This window comes from Phyllobates terribilis, unplaced genomic scaffold, assembly GCF_046119375.1.
Source record: "Phyllobates terribilis strain yellow unplaced genomic scaffold, ASM4611937v1 Scaffold_2__4_contigs__length_985480577, whole genome shotgun sequence".
NCBI lineage: Eukaryota > Metazoa > Chordata > Amphibia > Anura > Dendrobatidae > Phyllobates > Phyllobates terribilis.
Window position 1 is genome coordinate 220,787,562 of NW_027362762.1, and position 19,204 is coordinate 220,806,765.

Here is a 19,204-nt window from a genome sequence, read left to right on the forward strand (position 1 = left end):
CACTTTCCCTGATTTTCAATGCGGTGGACTCCGGGAAAATGGCTGCGGGTGGTGCGGTGGTGTTTTTACTTCAAAATGAGAAATGTGTGAAATCCAAGGAATCCAGAATAGTAGCGCTCACCATTAGGGATGAGTGGACCCGTAGAAGTTCGGGTTCTGGTACTCGAACCCCATTGAAATCTCTCACTCTCTCTCTTTTGAAATAGTTTTTTTATGGATGGTGAGTGCCACTGTTCTGGATTGTTTGTAATAAATGTTATGACTCTTAGCTATGTCTCTGTTTTTCTAAACCATTTACATTAGGCTAAAAAGCACATATAATAATATTTGGTATGATATACTGCCAGTAAAGATCCCAACGTACACATACTTGTGGATGGATGGTATTAATATACTTGTTTGATCTGAGTAATTTGTCTTCATTTTACAGACTTTCTTAGGTCTCGTATGTCATGTGTATTCTGTTTATTATTCCAGGAATTCCTAAATGGAGAAGAACTATTGGATGATCTAATGGATAAAATACACAATGCTGCTGATGCTGAGGCTTTACTTGAGGTCATAAAAATACAATCTTCAAGGGTGCCCGATGTTTGACCAATGATTGCTTAGTAGGAGGCATCTAAAACTAAAATCAAGTCACAAGATCGCCCTTTTTTGCTTTAGGAAAAGTGAATTTCCACTTGCGTAATTATTGTATCCTGTGCTGTACACTATTAAAATGCTGTATTTTTTTATTTAAATATCTCATCTTGTCATAATTTATAGCCATGCTCCCCTAAATCTTCAGCTAAATACATGGAGAGTTCCTATCTCAATAATGAAATTCTAGTAGTCTTTAGATTCCAACATCTAGTCGGCCATGTGCTCATTCGCTAAATGGGCCAGCCGCCATCTCTTGACAGATCCGTAAACATGTTTGTTCTTTTACAGGGGAGTAATTAGTGAGACTCCATCATGATGATCCTTCTGCTCCCTTAGGAGCAGTCACTAGGGACTTCTCAGAGGCCCCACACACATTGGCCCCGATTCATTATTTGCGGTTATTAAGTCACTTTTGTCTTGTGGCATTAGTTGCCGTTTCTGGAATCAAATTTATTAATTTGGTGCAAAGTCAAAAATGGGCTTTTGACACCAAAAGTCGCAAAAAATTGAACCAAAATGTTGTCATACTCCAAAAATACACCAGGGGAGGAGTGAAGTGAAATTGCACCAAATTTTGCATTTTTTTTTTTTTTTTAAGCTGCAATTGATGAACCAGGCAAAAACATCTGGAACTGCTGCTCTCCGCCCACAAAGCGGAAAAAAACAGGACAGCACATATAAAATAGACTTAAAAAAAAAACGTCTAGAATAATGTATTGGGTGCAAACAAAAAAGGCACAAAACGCGACAAAAAAATAGGTGCAAAGTCAATGATAAATTGGGGTCATTATATTATCAGCCAATCCCCGCAAGATGTGCAGGATTCAGCAGCTTTGACTGGTGTGTGCAGCCAGCATTAAGCATCTCTCAAGACTCCCCTTACTGAGAACACATTTACATTGGTAACAGATCTGTGTAACAGGGGTTGTCCACTATTCAGACTGCCCTTTATCAATACCTATGTTTCCCCCTTGTAAAATAATAAGTTACACTCCCTTCCGGTGCCAGTGCCGTTCCATGGTGTCAGCACTGGCTCTTCCGGGGATAATGTCACGTGATCCCTGCTGCCAATCAGTGCTGGTTTCAGCCTTTCCACCTTCGGATATATCGCATGCATGCCTAGAAAGCGAGAGAGCAGCAGATAACACTTTGTCTAGATGTGTGTGATACGTCCGAAGGTGAGGAGAGTGAAGCCAGCACTGATTGGCCAAAGGGGTCATGTGAAATAATGTCACTGGAGGTGAGTATAGGAGTTATTATTTTAAAAAGGGGGGGGGGGGCGAGATTGAGTAGGAGTTGTCTGAGTAGTGGACCACTTCCTTTAATTCCATTTTTTGTTGTTGAAAAATGTTGGTCATTTACTCTTCCATTTTCTTTACTTTCTCTTAGCATTCAAGTTTATGCATTTTTTCCAATATGTGACATGTCCCATACATGTACCATTTATAACCCATAAAAGTCAATGGGCTGGATTGAAAAACACATATTCCATGATTGCAGAGTTCTCATGATGGCTGGCCCGCTATAAACTGGGAACGGTTAGATGTGCTAATACTTGGTAAAACAGCGTCCTGTTTACATCACTAATGGTATAGCCGTATTAGCTTTCTGGAACAGCATGACATTAGATGTCACTTAGATGACTCGCTTGTTCCAGTCACTGGACAGTTGCAACCAATTTCTGGCTTCAGTGACCCTGTGAAATAGGGATAGTTTAGTAGTCTCTTCTAGAGCCAGTGGCGACCATGGGAACTGCCTGCGCTGGATCCACAGCAGTGACAGCAAGTGAGCATTTTATTTTTAAATATATTTTTTTAACATTAGATAACCCCTTTAGGATTTCTGACAGAGGCAGAGGTTAGGTGGGGAGGATCTCCTTATGAATACTACTGACATATCAATGTACCCTAATATGCCATACTATACCGCAAAGAAAAAAGTATACTGACATGAATCAGTCCAATACATGGCAAAAGGACACTAAGGCCCTGCATTAGGGTATGTCCATACAAGTGTGTTTTCGGTCCGTGTGCACAAAGAATTGCACAAGCCACCATTAGTGCACATGAGCAATTTTCTACATGAACTTCATCATGTGCTTGTCTTGCCTGAATTATGGACCAGAATAGTGCATGTAAATGGGCAACTCCTGCACCCATCCACTCTGCAAACATGCAGCAGGAGCTGTACATGGAGGCAGTGATGTCCACAACTTGCAAATGTGACTGGTTCATAAAGTTCAGCTCTAGTCTGAACCTGGCTGTATGAAAAGTTTTACAGCTTTCATTATTTCCTATATTTTCTCAGAAATTCTAACTTAAAGGGTTGCTACCAAGTTGCCATCTCAATGTAAAAGACAATTAAGTGTGATTATTTTGTATATGCTCAGCAACTGTGCACTAGCTGACTCCAAGTCTCCTTTGCTACCAGTTCTGCTTCCCTATTTTCTTAGTAACATGGGCCTTTTACAAAGCATATATGGGTGGTCCTGCAGCAAGGAGCATGTGATATAGTAAAGACTACACTTCCCATGAGCACCCTGTGAGTACAGTACAGGCTGGATATTACCGTGTGCGCTGCTGAACCTGTGCACACAAATAACATACACAAAAGTTCGGTACCATTTTGTCACTGCAGCTATACATTATACATGTAAACTATTGAAGACTCAACCATAAGCCACAATGTCATGCACCACATCTACAGTCATGGCCAAAAGTTTTGAGAATGACACCAAAATTATATTTTCACATGATCTGCTGGCCTCTGGTTTTTATTAGTGTTTGTCTGATGTTTATATCACATACAGAAATATAATTGCAATCATATTATGAGTACCAATAGGTTATATTGACAGTTAGAATGAGTTAATACAGCAAGTCAATATTTGCAGTGTTGCCCCTTCTTCTTCAAGACCTCTGTAATTCTCCCTGACATGCTCTCAATCAACTTTTGGACCAAATCCTGACTGATAGCAGTCCATTCTTGCATAATCAATGCTTGCATTTTGCCAGAATTTGTTGGTTTTTGTTTGTCCACCCGTCTCTTGATGATTGACCACAAGTTCTCAATGGGATTAAGATCTGGGGAGTTTCCAGGCCATGGACCCAAAATCTCTATGTTTTGTTCCATGAGCCATTTAGTTATCACCTTTGCTTTATGGCAAGGTGCTCCATCATGCTGGAAAAGGCATTGTTGGGCACCAAACTGCTCTTGGACAGTTGGGAGAAGTTGCTCTTGGAGGACATTCTGGTACCATTTTTTATTCATGGCTGTGTTTTTAGGCAAGACTGTGAGTGAGTCGATTCCCTTGGCTGAGAAGCAACCCCAAACTTGAATGGTTTCAGGATGCTTTACAGTTGGCATGAGACAAGACTGGTGGTAGCGCTCACCTCTTCTTCTCCGAATAAGCTGTTTTCCAGATGTCCCAAACAATCGAAAAGGGGATTCATCAGAGAAAATGACTTTGCCCCAGTCCTCAGCAGTCCACTCCCTGTACCTTTTGCAGAATATCAGTCGGTCCCTGATGTTTTTTCTGGAGAGAAGTGGCTTCTTTGCTGCCCTCCTTGAAACCAGCCCTTGCTCAAAGAGTCTCTGCCTCACAGTGCGTGCAGAAGCACTCACACCAGCCTGCTGCCATTCCTGAGCAAGCTCGGCACTGCTGGTAGTCCGATCCCACAGCTGAAACAGTTTTAAGATACGGTCCTGCCGCTTGCTGGTCTTTCTTGGGCGCCCTGGAGCCTTTTTGACAACAATGGAAGCTCTCTCCTTGAAGTTCTTGATGATGCGATAGATTGTTGACTGAGGTGCAATCTTTGTAGCTTCGATACTCTTCCCTGTTAGGCCATTTTTGTGCAGTGCAATGATGGCTGCACGTGTTTCTTTAGAGATAACCATGGTTAACTGAAGAGAAACAATGATACCAAGAACCAGCCTCCTTTTAAAATGTCCAGTGAAGTCATTCTTACTTAATCATGACTGATTGATCGCCAGCCCTGTCCTCATCAACACCCACACCTGTGTTAATGGATCAATCACTAAAACGATGTTAGCTGCTCCTTTTAAGGCAGGACTGCAATGATGTTGAAATGTGTTTTGGGAGTTAAAGTTCATTTTCTGGGCAAATATTGACTTTGCAAGTACAGTAATTGCTGTTAAGCTGATCACTCTTTGACATTCAGGAGTATATGCAAATTGCCATTACAAAAATGAAGCGGTAAACTTTGGAAAAATTACTATTTGTCTCATTCTCAATACTTTTGGCCATGACTGTATATAAATAAAAATGTAAATGTTCGTTTGTTCAAAATCTTAAATCTCCGAAAGTTCTTCACCGATTGCTTTGAAATTTTGACACAACATTGCATTCAAATACACGCATGTTTTTATATACCTACTATGTTTTTATATACCAGCTGTTGGCCGTAAAAGCAACAGCGAGAGGTGGTGTTACGAGCTCAGTCCCAGGCTGACGCTCCCCAGCATCCCCCCCCCCCCCCCTCTCCTTAGTGACATGTCATTCATAAACCCTTCTCCCTCTCCTTCATTTGCCCGAGCCGCTGCCTGTGCTCTGCTCCTTTCGTGTCCCCTGTGGGGAAGGGGAATAACGAGACCGTCTGTTCGAGGCGGAAAGACGCTGCTGCTAATCACCACCACCGCCTGAGGACGCCTCTGCTCTCTGGCACCTCTGCTGCGGCTTTTTCTCCGGCAGGTGAGTCTTATTTCCAACTGCGCAACGACCAGTGGGGGAGGGAAGGAAAGAGGGAGGCTGCACAGAGAGGCACAGGCCACGGCCTCCGCTCTGGGCGCTGAGCTGGGCCTGAGCCTCAGAGCAGTGGGCGGATAGTGAGCGAGTGCAAATCCCACTGCACCACCAGCGGGAGCGGTGCTGTGATCTGGCCGGTACTGGCCTGGGACATGTCAAGCGGATCACCCCCTCCTCCTCTGCCGTCGCCTGCCTTCATCTCTGCGCCCCCTCCTGTCCCATTCCCTCTGTACTAGGGAATTGCATAACTAACAATCCCTGATATGACCGGCTCCATTGTGACACCTGACATATAGATTATATAAATAAAAATTAACGTTGCATTCGAATACACGCATGTTTTTTATATACCAGCTGTTGGACGTAAAAGCAACATACGCTATACCCATATGTTGGACATAAAAGCAACACACGCTATACCCAAAGCTCAGGGCCAATCTTTAGAATTGTGCGGTTTAAATCTAGACACGGATTGCTTCTCACATGGACAATTATATGTTGCATGTTCTAGAGTTGGCAAACCAGATAATCTATATATATATATATACATATATACACAGACAATGGAGCAACAAAAAATATTGTATACCCATAAGCATTGTGAAATTAAATATTTTAGAAAAGTGCGCTCTCTTTTCTTTCTTTTCAATTTAACCAGACTGAGCCACAGCAACGCATGGCCGGGTACAGCTAGTTATAAATATATTTACGAGATGTTAGTGTAGCTGGAATGCAAACTAGAGGTCTGGCTCCGGTACATTACACCACCCCACACCATAATCGCAGAAGGACCGCTATGACATTCCTTCATGAAGACCTCTTCAGGGCATTGAACACATGGTCTCCAGACCAATCTCGAGCTATCATTGTGTCCAAGACAAAAGCAGGACTAATCCCTGAAGGAGATAGCCCTCCATTCCAGCCTTGATCTGCACCATGATGGCCATTATGAGCCTGAGGCCTTCACGAGAGAACATAAACCGCTCCTACTCCCAGGATTACGGTGTGGGGTGGTATAATGTTCAGTAGATGGACCCTCTAGTCTTCATTCCAGGTACACTAACAGCACAGTGTTACATTGATTTGGTCGTAGAACCAGTGGTACAGCAATTTCTCCAAGATGTCCTAGGAACATTTTTTCAACATGGCAACGCCAGGCCACATGTTGCTCTTGATATTGTGAGCAGCCTGTGTGGCTAAATGAGCTACCATGGCCTGCAGCATCTCCGGACTTGTCTCCCATCAAGCACATCTGGGACATCATTGGTCAGCAACTGCACAGGGAGCTGCCAGCAGCGGATCTTGATGATTTCCAGTCAGCGCAGGACATTCCTCAGACAACCATTAATAGCTTCACTGATAAAATGTAATGTGGAAGTGTTGGGATTTCGGCTCTTGGTGCTTATACTTCGTTCTGAATAAACGGAGATGGTTTGAAAATGTTGTTTCCATTTTTGTCTATCCATCCTGTGATTTCCATAATTACACAGCTTGTCCTGCTTTCTGGTGTAATCTCAATGTTAGGAGTGCAGAGCAGAAAAGGAGATTTTTGTGTACTCACCGTAAAATCCCTTTCTCTTAGCCTCTTATTGGGGGACACAGGACCATGGGTTATGCTGCTTGTCCACTAGGAGGCGACACTATGCTTATCTGAAAGACAAAGCATTGCTCCTCCTCTGCAGTATACACCCCCGGGAGGCGATAGCCTACACCAGTTTTGTGCAAAAGCAGTAGGAGAAGTTAACATACATAATATAATTATGCCTATAACAAAGGCAACAATGTTGGAACTCAAAGGAAAACCAATATGAGAACTCAACTTAAACGGCCCAAAGGGGCAACAGGGTGGGTGCTGTGTCCCCCAATAAGAGGCTAAGAGAAAGGGATTTTACGGTGAGCACACAAAAATCTCCTTTACTCTGTCGCCTCATTGGGGGACACAGGACCATGGGACGTCCCAAAGCAGTCCCTGGGTGGGAAGCAATGGACGAAATCGTGCGGACGGTTCTCTAGAATTGGGATACCGCCGCCTGTAGCACGCGTCTGCCCAGGCTTGCATCTGCTGAGGACTGGGTATTAACACTGTAGTGCTTGGTAAATGTGTGCAGGCTGGTCCAAGTGGCCGCCTTGCACACTTGCTGAGCCGAGGCCTGATGGCGAATGGCCCAGGAGGCCCCTACCGCACGTGTAGAATGGGCCTTGATACCTGCCGGAAGGGGAAAATTTTTGACGCGGTAAACCTCTTGTATGGTGGACTTGATCCACCTGGCGAGGGTAGCCTTAGAAGCTGGTAGACCCTTGCGACCCCCTTCCAGAAGGAGAAAAAGCGAATCTGATTTTCTGAAGGGGGCAGTCCTAGACACATAGATACGCAGTGCCTAACGAGGTCAAGCGTATGCAAAGCCTTTTCCACTCTATGAACCGGAGCCGGACAGAGGGATGGTAAGGAAATCTCTTCGTTGAGATGGAAGCTTGAGACAACCTTTGGGAGAAAGGAAGGAACTGTACGAAGGACTACTTTATCCTGAAAAAAATTTAGGAACGGTTGTCTGCATGAGAGTGCCGTGAGTTCAGACACTCTTCGTAGTGACGTGATCGCTACAAGGAAAACCACCTTCTGAGATAGAAGGCGGAGTGGAATTTCTTTGAGAGGTTCAAAGGGGGCTTCCTGTAGTGTTGTGAGTACCAGGTTAAGGTCCCACATTTCTAATGGTCGTTTGTAGGGTGGAATCAGTCGTGAAACACCCAGCTGAAAAGTTCTGACTTGCGGCCGGTGGGCAATGCTCTTCTGAAACAGAACCGATAGCGCTGACACCTGACTTTTAAGGGAGGCCTGGGATAGTCTGGCTTCCAGTCCTGACTGGAGAAAACCGAGTACCCTAGGTAATGAATAGGGTAGTGGAGCCTGGTGGTGAGATTCGCACCAGGTAAAGAAGGCCTTCCAAGTACGGTAGTAGATCTTGGCAGAGTTTGGTTTTCTCGCTCTGATCATGGTTGAAGAGACTTCTGGCGAAAAACCTGCTTGTGTTAACACCCAGGTTTCAATGGCCACGCCGTCAAACTGAGTGCCTGTAAGTTCTGGTGGTAAAACGGACCTTGTGACAGAAGATCCGGGCGATCGGGAAGACGCCAGGGAACATCTGCGATGAGGCGTACTATGTCGGCGTACCATGCACATCTGGGCCAGTCTGGAGCGATTAGGATGGTTGGTACACGTTCCTGTTTGATCTTTCTCAGCACTCTGGGAATCAGAGGGAGAGGCGGAAAAACATACAAGAGTTGGAAATGAGTCCAATCCTGAACCAGGGCGTCCGCCGCCAGAGCTCGGTGATCTCGTGATCTGGCCATGAAGTTGGGGACCTTGGCATTGAAGTGAGATGCCATTAGATCCACATCCGGAGTGCCCCAACGGTGGCAGATTTGCTGGAAGACTTCGGGATGGAGAGCCCATTCTCCCGAGTGTATTTCTTGTCGGCTGAGGAAGTCTGCCTGGAATGTGAACTGCCGATATGACAGAGTTTGCTTTTTCTGCCCAGTGGAGAATGTGTGAGACTTCTCGCATTGCTCGAGCGCTGCGAGTCCCCCCTTGGTGATTGAAATATGCCACGGCTGTGGCATTGTCTGACTGGACTCTGACGTGGGAGGCCGCCAGGAGATGCTGGAATGCTCTCAGGGCCAGGAGGATGGCTCGAATCTCCAGGATGTTGATGGGCAAGGTTGCTTCCGCTGTAGACCATTTGCCCTGTGCTCTGTGGTATAGGTATACTGCACCCCCACCCGTCAGACTTGCGTCGGTGGTCAGTATCCTCCATTGAGCCGCGAGAAAGGATTTTCCTGTCGTTAGAGAGGACCAGATGAGCCACCAGTGGAGAGATTTCTTGGCTGACGAGTTCAGTTGGAATGACCTGTCGAGGGAAGGATTTTTGTCCCAAGACTGGAGAATGTTCAATTGGAGAGGTCTGAGGTGAAGCTGGGCAAATTGAACTGCTTCTATTGACGCCACCATTCTGCCAAGGACTCACATCGCGAATCGGAGAGATAGGGAGGATCTGTTGAGAAGGGTGTGAACTCCTGAGCGTAAAGGATGCACTTTGTCTCTGGGGAGAAATATCAGGCCTCTGGAAGTATTGAATCTCATCCCTAGGAATGTCAAGGATTGGGTTGGTGTTGGAGACGACTTTTGTAAGTTGACTAACCAACCTAGGCGGTTCAGAGTGTCGATCGTGATTGAGACACTGAGCTCGCAGTCCTTGAAGTTGGGAGCCTTGACGAGAAGATCGTCTAGGTAAGGGATGACCACTATACCTCTGGAGTGTAGGACCTGCATGGTGGTTGCCATGACTTTGTTGAACACTCTGGGAGCCATTGCGAGACCGAACGGGAGAGCCACGAATTGATAGTGGTCCTGATTGATTGCGAATCTGAGGAATGTCTGATGAGCAGGCGCAATCGGTATGTGCAAGTACGCATCTTGGATGTCTATGGAGGCGAGAAATTCTCCTTCTTCCATGGATGCTATGATGGAGCGAAGTGACTCCATTCAAAAATGACGTACTCTTACATACTTGTTGAGATGTTTGAGATCTAGGACAGGCCTTGCTTCGCCTCCTTTCTTGGGAACTACAAAAGATTGGAGTAGAACCCGTGAAAGCGCTCTGCTGTTGGAACAGGTATTATGACTTGCGCTTGGAGTAGCGAGGAGACCGCCTTGTGAAAAGCTTGTGCTTTTTCTTGCAGTTTGGGGGGAGCAGAGGTGACGAATCTGTATGGTGGAATGGAGGTGAATTCTATCTTGTATCCTGAGGATACTAGCTCTCTGACCCATCTGTCTTTTGTAATAGGCAGCCAGTGTTGGTAAAATAGTGAAAGGCGGCCGCCTACTGGGGGGGGGATTTGTTTAGGGTCGGAGAGTCAAGATGAGGAGAAATTCTTTGATTTCCCTCTGTGAGAGCTTGGTTGGCCTTTCTTTGACCGCCAGGAGTTGTCCGACTTTTGAGTCGACCTGGAGTCTTCCTTGTGTGTGAAGCGGTTGTTGTTCTGTGCTGGGCGGGAGACGGACCAGCCGGAAGAGTTCCGAAAGGACCGGAACCTAGATTGGTTACGTTTAGTAAAGGAGCGTTTGGGTTTCAATTGGGGAAGAGAAGTACTCTTACCCCCTGTGGCGTTGGATATCATTGTATCCAATTTTTCGCCGAACAGTCTACCTCTGAAGTATGAGAGCTGTGTGAGCGATTTTTTTGAAGTTGCATCGGCTTTCCATTCACGTAACCAGAGTATGCGTCTAATGGTGACGGCATGCAATAGTGCTACCGCTGCACATCTTGTTGAATCAAGGATCGCCCGCATTAGGAAATCTGCCACAACTGCTATTTGAACTGCTTTTTGAGACAATTCAGGAGCAGAAGCTTGAAGGCTATTTTGTATATCATTAGCCCAAGCTATTATGGCTCTAGATGCCCACACCGAAGCAAACTGGGGAGCTAGGGAAGCTCCTATGATTTCGTAATTTGAGCGTGCCAAACTTTCCACCTGCCGATCTGCTGTATCCCTGAGGGTTGAGCTGTCTGGCAGAGAAAGAAGCGTCTGTGCTGCCAACCTGGATTCTGGAGGGTCCACTGCTGGGGTATCTGTCCATTCCTTGAAAGTTTCCGGAGGAAAGGGATACCTGGCTCCCATTAGCTTGAGTGTGGCGAGCTTTTTGTCAGGATGTAGAAACTGATTGGTCAGACTAGATTTGAATTCTGAATGATCTGGGAAGAACTTAGGCGGTTTTGGTGGTCCCTCAAATGAAATTGATTCATTAGGTACATCCGGGGTCGGGTCAGAAACGTTTAGAACTCGATGAATGGAAGAGATTATGTCCTCTAATAGTGCGGCATTATTAATTGGAGAAGACGATTCGTCGGCCTCCTTATCTGAGCTGGAGTCACAAATGCCTTCAGACTCCTGTGTATCACTGATATGTCTGGTAGGCGAGTCAGGCTGGGGTATTTCTCTTGAGTGGATATATTCCCTGTCCCTGGTAGGGGACTGTCTAGAAGATCTGGGACTACGGTCTCCATCCCTGGATCTAGAGGACCGTGCACTGTGTGATGACGCAGGGGAGCGTAATCTGTGGGTACGCTTGCGTCCTGACTCTGATCTGGAGGAGACTGGTTCAGAGTGTGGATGTGTCATAGAAGAGATATGACCTTGCATAGCTTGAAGAAGTTTGTCGGCCATGTTATCCATGGACTGAGACATAGATTGTGACAATTGAGTGACCCATTCTGGCATGGCAGCGGTGGTAGGGGCTGCTTGGGACTCTGGCACAGTAGCCTGCATGCAATCCTTACAATGCGGATACGTACTACCGCTGGGGAGAGCGATGCTACAGACTGTACAGAAAGCGTAAAAGCTGTCCTGCCTGGTTTTCTTAGACTTTGAGCCCGGCATATTGCACCTGGATGTGGTTATGCAGGGGGGCTGTCTGTGCAGAGGAGGATGTAGCATATGCAGTTTCACAGCTGAGAGTCTCAGGCTGTGCACTTACCCCACCTCTAGTGTGCCCTGTGCGCGCACAAATCCCCTGGTCCTGTGCCTCCCCGGAGCGCTGGCTGGCCTGTGTCCAGGGTGCAGCAAGATGGCCACCGTCAGAGTGAGGAGAAGGGGGGGGCGGAGCGCTGAAAGGGCGCGTATATCCATGGAAATGCGCGCCCTGCAGCTCCGCTCCACCCTCTGTATGACGCTTGGCAGTGTCAAACATGTCACCGGGGGGCGTAGGGTGGGCGGCGGCTTCGGCTAGGCCAAAGCTGCGGCCTAAATTTAAGATAATGCCCGGAAAGGGCTCCAGGAGAGGGCGGGGGGGGGAAGGGGGGAGGTCGGAAAAGCACCAGACCCCCCCGGATCCATAGGTAATATGGCGGTGGGGATCTCTATAGAAGGGGTAGACTCTGAGGAGCCCCCTTTTTTGTGTCACTGGCGCAGGGTCTTTGTGAGACTGCACCGCTTTGGCCATAAATACCTGCACCGTCCCCGGCTGTACAGGAGCCTCCAGTGAAAACTGTGGTTCCTGTATGTGCTGCTGAGAGATGGCCGCTTGCTGGGAGGGTCCGCAGCTGCTGCTCACCGAAGCCTACCTGAGGTTGTCTCAACCTAATACCCCCCGAGGGGGGATTAGGGAGGGTGCCGCTGTCACCTTCAGGGGCTTTATCCACCCTCAACCTCTGAGCAAATCATGGAGAAATGGAAAAGGAGGGGGTTCTCAACCTCGTACCAGACCCTACGGGCCGGCAAGGGAGCAGTATGGTGGCAGCGCCATCTCCACTTCAACCGTGCCCCACAGACGGGGGCAAAGGAAGGAGCCATACCGGGGGTCTCTGAAGAGACCCTCTTTTCTTCATCTGTGATCCTGTGCTTGAAGCGAGGAACGAGTGAAAATAAAACGGTGTGCCTCCTACTGACACTAAGCTAAAACTGGTGTAGGCTATCGCCTCCCGGGGGTGTATACTGCAGAGGAGGAGCAATGCTTTGTCTTTCAGATAAGCATAGTGTCGCCTCCTAGTGGACAAGCAGCATAACCCATGGTCCTGTGTCCCCCAATGAGGCGACAGAGTAATAGGCTGCGTGCCCACTATGCGTTTTTCAAACGTTTTGCCGCGGAATTTCTGCAGCGAAAACGCTTAAAAAACGTTTGGTAATACGTGCCCCATAGTCCCCAATGATAATCCGCATGTGCTATGCACATGCTGCGGAAATTTCCGCTGTGGATGATCATTGCGGAAAAATCCACAGCATGTCCATTAATTTTGTGGACACGCAGCGTAATTGCCGCTATTGACTTGCATTGAAACGCTTAATATCCGTGTCAGCACATTTGCACACACGGATATTAAGCGATTCAATGGGCGGATGATACCCGGGTCTGGAGAAGAGGAGACTCTCATCCAGACTCGGGTACCATATAACCTGTTAAAAAAAGAATTTAAAATAAAAAATAAAGATTATACTTACCTTCTGATGTCCCCCTGCCTCCTCAGCGATGCGTCCGGTCTCTGGTACAGCTTGCGGTGGTGTGAGGACCTGCCATGACGTCATTTAGTCATGTGACAGGTCACGTGACTGGCGACGTCGGCGGTCGCATGACCTGTTACATGACTCAATAACGTCATCGCAGGTCCTTTCACACCACCGCGAGGGGAGACCGGACGCCATCAGAAGGTAAGTATAATCTTTCTTTTTTATTTTCTACCATTCTTAATCTTTTTTTTTTTTAACTATTACTTGATAACACTATATAAATCCATGCCGGTTGCATGCATTTATATAGTGTGACCAAGTTGTCAAGCACTTTCCAAGTGATGCTAAAATCGCTTAGAAAAGCGCTTGTCAACCCGCATGTGGAAATGCAAAAACACTTGAGAGACGCTTCTACCTGGCGGGAAAAACACATGTAAAATCCGCATGCGTTTTTTCCTGCCAGGGAGAAGCGGAAAAAATATGCAACATTTCTGCATCGTGGGCACATAGCCCCACACACTGAGTCCGTCCTCACTCAGCCCTCACACACTGAGTCCGTCCTCACTCAGCCCTCACACAGAGTCCGTCCTCACTGAGCCCTCACACACTGAGTCCGTCCTCACTGAGCCCTCACACACTGAGTCCGTCCTCACTGAGCCCTCACACACTGAGTCCGTCCTCACTCAGTCCTCACACACTGAGTCCGTCCTCACTGAGCCCGTCCTCACTGAGCCCTCACACACTGAGTCAGTGCTCACACACTGAGTCCGTCCTCACTCAGCCCTCACACACTGAGTCCGTCCTCACACACTGAGTCCGTCCTCACTCAGCCCTCACACACTGAGTCCGTCCTCACACACTGAGTCCGTCCTCACTCAGCCCTCACACACTGAGTCCGTCCTCACACACTGAGTCCGTCCTCACTGAGCCCTCACACACTGAGTCCGTCCTCACTGAGCCCTCACACACTGAGTCCGTCCTCACTGAGCCCTCACACACTGAGTCCGTCCTCACTCAGTCCTCACACACTGAGTCCGTCCTCACTCAGTCCTCACACACTGAGTCCGTCCTCACTGAGCCCTCACACACTGAGTCCGTCCTCACTCAGTCCTCACACACTGAGTCCGTCCTCACTGAGCCCGTCCTCACTGAGCCCTCACACACTGAGTCAGTGCTCACACACTGAGTCCGTCCTCACTCAGCCCTCACACACTGAGTCCGTCCTCACACACTGAGTCCGTCCTCACTCAGCCCTCACACACTGAGTCCGTCCTCACACACTGAGTCCGTCCTCACTGAGCCCTCACACACTGAGTCAGCCCTCACACACTGAGTCCGTCCTCACACACCGAGTCCGTCCTCACACAGCCCTCACACACCGAGTCCGTCCTCACTCAGCCCTCACACACCGAGTCCGTCCTCACTCAGCCCTCACACACCGAGTCCGTCCTCACTCAGCCCTCACACACTGAGTCCGTCCTCACTCTGCCCTCACACACTGAGTCCGTCCTCACTCAGCCCTCACACACTGAGTCCGTCCTCACTCTGCCCTCCCACACTGAGTCCGTCCACACTGAGACCGTCCTCACTCAGCCCTCACACACTGAGTCCGTCCTCACTCAGCCCTTACACACTGAGTCCGTCCTCACACACTGAGTCCGTCCTCACTCAGCCCTTACACACTGAGTCCGTCCTCACACACTGAGTCCGTCCTCACACACTGAGTCCGTCCTCACTCAGCCCTTACACACTGAGTCCGTCCTCACACACTGAGTCCGTCCTCACACACTGAGACCGTCCTCACTCTGCCCTCCCACACTGAGTCTGTCCACACTGAGACCGTCCTCACTGAGCCCTCACACACTGAGACCGTCCTCACTCTGCCCTCACACACTGAGTCCGGCACAGTGCAGCGCTCCCGTCCCGCCTGTCCTGCGCCAGACGCACACCACGTGATCACTCCCTTCGAATGACTCAGGTGATCGACTCTCTCCCATAGAGGACGCTGTTGGAGGTCACGTGACTCATTAAAAGGCTCCTCCCTAGAAGGTCGGAAGTGGGTGCGCTTGGTCAGCTCTTGGCTTCCGGGAAGCGGAACTAGTACGCGCGGCAAGGCGGTTAACTGTAGTGACGCGTCCCGTCATGTCTGGTTACGGGGTGTCCAGCTTTTTCTCAGGGCCGGAGCTGCTGGAGGACCCGGCTCACGCCTCGGCCTTACTGGCTCAACTAAAGTCATTTTACGACGCGAGCCTCCTGTGTGACGTCACCATCCGCGTCCTGGGTGGGAGCCCTGAGGAGCCGGGCGGCGCGCAGGACCCGGACAACAGCCGCAGCTTCCAGTGTAACCGCAACGTGCTGTCCGCCGCCTGCCCCTACTTCCGGAGCATGTTCACCGGCGGCCTGTACGAGAGCAAGCAGCAGCAGGTGACGCTGCACGACATGAGCCCGGAGTCCATGGCCCTCATCATCGAGTACTGCTACACGGGGAAGGTGACGGTGACCGAGGCCAATGTGCAGCGCCTGTATGCGGCCGCCGACATGCTGCAGCTGGAGTATGTGCGCCAGGCCTGCGCAGGGTACCTGGCCAGGAGGCTGGACCTGCACAACTGCGCCGCCATCCTGCGCTTTGCCGACACGTTTGACCACTGCGAGCTGCGGAGCCGCGCTCTGGCCTTCATGGCGCGCCACTTTGAGCAGTTTGTGGCCAGTGAGGAGTTCGGTGAGATGAGCCTGGCCCAGCTGAGGATGGTGCTGAGCATGGACAACCTGGATGTGGGCAGCGAGCGGACGGTGTGCGGGGCCGCTCTGCGCTGGCTGGAGGCCAACCACAAGGACAGGGCGGACATGTGCCAGGAGGTGCTGAGCTGTGTGCGCTGGCAGCACCTCACCGACAAGGACCAGGCGTATGTGGAGAGCCTCCGTGCCAGGCCGTGGGTGCGCAGGCATTGCTTACCGTACCTGGACGCTGTGCTGCAGGACAAGGATGGCAAATCTAGTGTCGCCGTACAGGAGACGAGCCCCATGCGCAGGATTGGCATGCTTGCCAAGGAAATGGTCATCTTCTTTGGTCACCGCAAAGAGCCGTTCTTGTGCTATGACCCTTACTCTGGGGACATCTACACAATGCCGTCCCCTCTCAGTAACCTCGCCCACGGCAAGGCGGTGACCTCTTCAGCCGTATGTGTCTCTCCAGAGAATGACTTGTATTTGGCTACCCAACCTCTGAAACAACTATGGGTGTATAGCCCGGTGCAAAACAGTTGGCAGCTCCTAGCCGAAAGGCTGTTGTGTCGTGAGGGCATGGATGTAGCTTACCTGAACGGCTATGTGTACATTGTAGGTGGCCATGACCCTTCTTCTGGTGCCAAGATCAAAGACGTGGAGTGCTATAGTGTGCAGAGGAATCAGTGGACATTGGTGGCCCCGTTGCCCCACTCCTTGTACTCCTTTGAGTTGGTCACAGTAAATGACCGGCTCTATGCCATCAGTAATAAGAGGATGCTGTGTTATGACCCATCCTGCAACCAGTGGCTCAACTGTGCCTCTATGAAGCGCTGTGACTTCCATGAAGCCTGTGTGTACAACGACGAAATCTACTGTATATGCGACATTCCTATAGTGAAAGTCTACAATCCTGCCAGGGGAGAGTGGCGGCGGATCAGTCCAATACCATCTGAGGTCAATACGAACAACTACCAGATTGTGCTATATGGCTCCAAACTCCTCCTCATCTCCTGCACCATTGTACAGTGGAAGAAGAACCGCGTGACTGTTCACGAGTACGATGTGACTAATGACCGCTGGCTTAATATCGGCACCATGTTGGGCCTGCTGCATTATGACTGTGGATTCATGTGCCTGTCTGCCCGAGTCTACCCATCGTGCTTGGAGTCGGGGCAGAGCTATATCACAGAGGAGGATGATGTACGGAGTGAGTCCAGTACGGACTGGATGGATGGATTTAGTGAGCTGGACTCTGAATCGGACAGTCTAAGCTCATTTTCAGAGGATGAATGGCCAAGGGTATCTGCGGCAATACCACGGATATATCTAGAAGGCTCTTTCTAACCTACAGAAACGTTATTTGTATTTCCCTTTGAGCCAAACCATCTGCCTCTAAAACTGATACGCTGCACTACTTGAAACCTAGTCTCCTGGAGCGTCGCCTGTTCAGCCACTTGCCACAAATCTAGCCCCAAGCTGTTTCCTTCTGTACATAGTCTCACTTTGTGTAGAGAACTACCTTAGTGTTTCTTTAGGGTAGGAATTGGTGTTTTTGTAGTAGCGACCATTGTATTGGTCAGGCAATGAAAGCTTTTTTTTTTTTTTCTATTTTTTTGGGGCACATGAAAACAATGTTTTGTATTTTCAGATTTTATTTTTTTTCTGATGTTGCTTATAAGGATGAACGACTTTCAGTTTGTTTTTAGGTATACCGATTTGTTCCTTACTTGGCAAATGGGACATGGCATTTTACATGAGTCAAAAGGGTTTAATTTAAAATTAAAATACTGGAAAAGTTTGGGTTGTGTTCTGTGAAAAGTTGTTGTGTGATCACAGATTGAAAGATTTTGGATGTATGGGCATAATGTTACACATATGTCTGTATACAGCAGGTTCCATAGACTTGTGTACACAGCTCTTGTAAGGATCCCCCTTTAAACAAGACTGGCTTGTCCTCCTGAGTCTGGAACAACATGCAGGTTTCTTGTAACAAGCTTATGCAATCAGTTGTACAATTTGCCAGTGTGATGGCGTATGTTTGTACGATTTACATGCAACTTTTGTTTTCTCCTTGTATTGGTCATACAACAGTTGCATGTATACAGTTTACTCCTACGGACTGCAAAAGTGGCATTACAGAGCCTGTGTCGTTCCAGTTGTCTATCCTGACATGTCTAATTTAGTAAATAGTTCTATTCATGAAATAACAGTTCAGAATCATCTTTTCAAACAGCTGTCTCGAAAATGAGACCACTGGGTGTAGCTGTGAAGGGTTTTTAGAAGGAATAATAGAGGAATGAGTAGTGCAAGAATTGGTTTAATAAAACACACAGGTCAGGATTGGTGAGAGATCCCTGAAAAGGCGGCATCGGAAATCCTTTCTCTATTCATAAAATCTTAAAGGGACTCTGTCAGCACCAAATGATTGATCAAGCGCTTGGTGCATCAGGCTGTGGCCAAATATTTAAATACACTTTCCCACCTGCTTGTTTTCCATCTTTCTCCACACCCCCTTCTTTGACAGCTCTGGCTACATAAGCATCAGATAAGGGTGGAGATAGATGGAAACCAAGCAGGTGGGAAGGTGCATATAAATGATTGGCCGCGCTATGATGCACCGAGCGCCTGTACTTCGTTTAAACAGTCATTCCATGCTGACAGTCACTTTTAAGTCCCGTAAGACAGAAACCTTCTAGTAGAATTGTTTGACACGTCAGACAATTTTCATAACCACAGGATTTGCTATAAATGTCTGATAGCTGCTGGTCCCACCTCTGGACCCCAGCCCTGTCTTTTGCTGCTGTAGACTGAGAGTTGGGCATGTACGTCTTTCTGCATTTACTTCTATAGGCATTCCGAATGTAGCTGAGCAAGTGAATGGCTTCCTCTACATTAGCAACTGCACATGGCAGTAGACCTTGTTTTTAAGGTGGATGTTGTCCCACTTCTGGGTCTGAACCTGTTATACATTTATTGCAGATCCATCTTATGGCTATGACAAATGTCTGAAGTTGACCTAACACTCTGGTTATAGAGGAAATTGAGTATGTGCCAAATTGCGCTCCCCGGATT

General features: G+C 48.3%; 2 protein-coding genes across 7 annotated transcripts in view; both read left to right on the forward strand.

The window, feature by feature from the left end:
* MTRF1 (mitochondrial translation release factor 1) overlaps nt 1-743 on the forward strand; it is a 33,515-nt gene extending 32,772 nt beyond the window's left edge. For all 6 annotated transcript variants that reach the window (XM_073663919.1, XM_073663922.1, XM_073663918.1 and 3 more), the window contains one exon: nt 478-743. In XM_073663919.1, coding sequence (XP_073520020.1) covers nt 478-597 — 120 coding nt within the window. In that variant the 3' untranslated portion in view covers nt 598-743. The remainder of the gene's footprint in view (nt 1-477) is intronic.
* A 14,717-nt stretch (nt 744-15,460) lies between these two features.
* On the forward strand, nt 15,461-18,566 carry LOC141204270 (kelch repeat and BTB domain-containing protein 7-like). Its single transcript, XM_073663924.1, has one exon. It carries the CDS (start codon nt 15,551-15,553, stop codon nt 17,474-17,476), a length of 1,926 nt encoding a protein of 641 aa, XP_073520025.1. The 5' UTR covers nt 15,461-15,550; the 3' UTR covers nt 17,477-18,566.
* Nucleotides 18,567-19,204: the final 638 nt, after the last annotated feature.

Excerpts from the sequence above, each read along its gene's own strand:
- LOC141204270 (XM_073663924.1), top strand. The coding sequence starts at position 15,551 with ATGTCTGGTTACGGGGTGTCCAGCTTTTTCTCAGGGCCGGAGCTGCTG.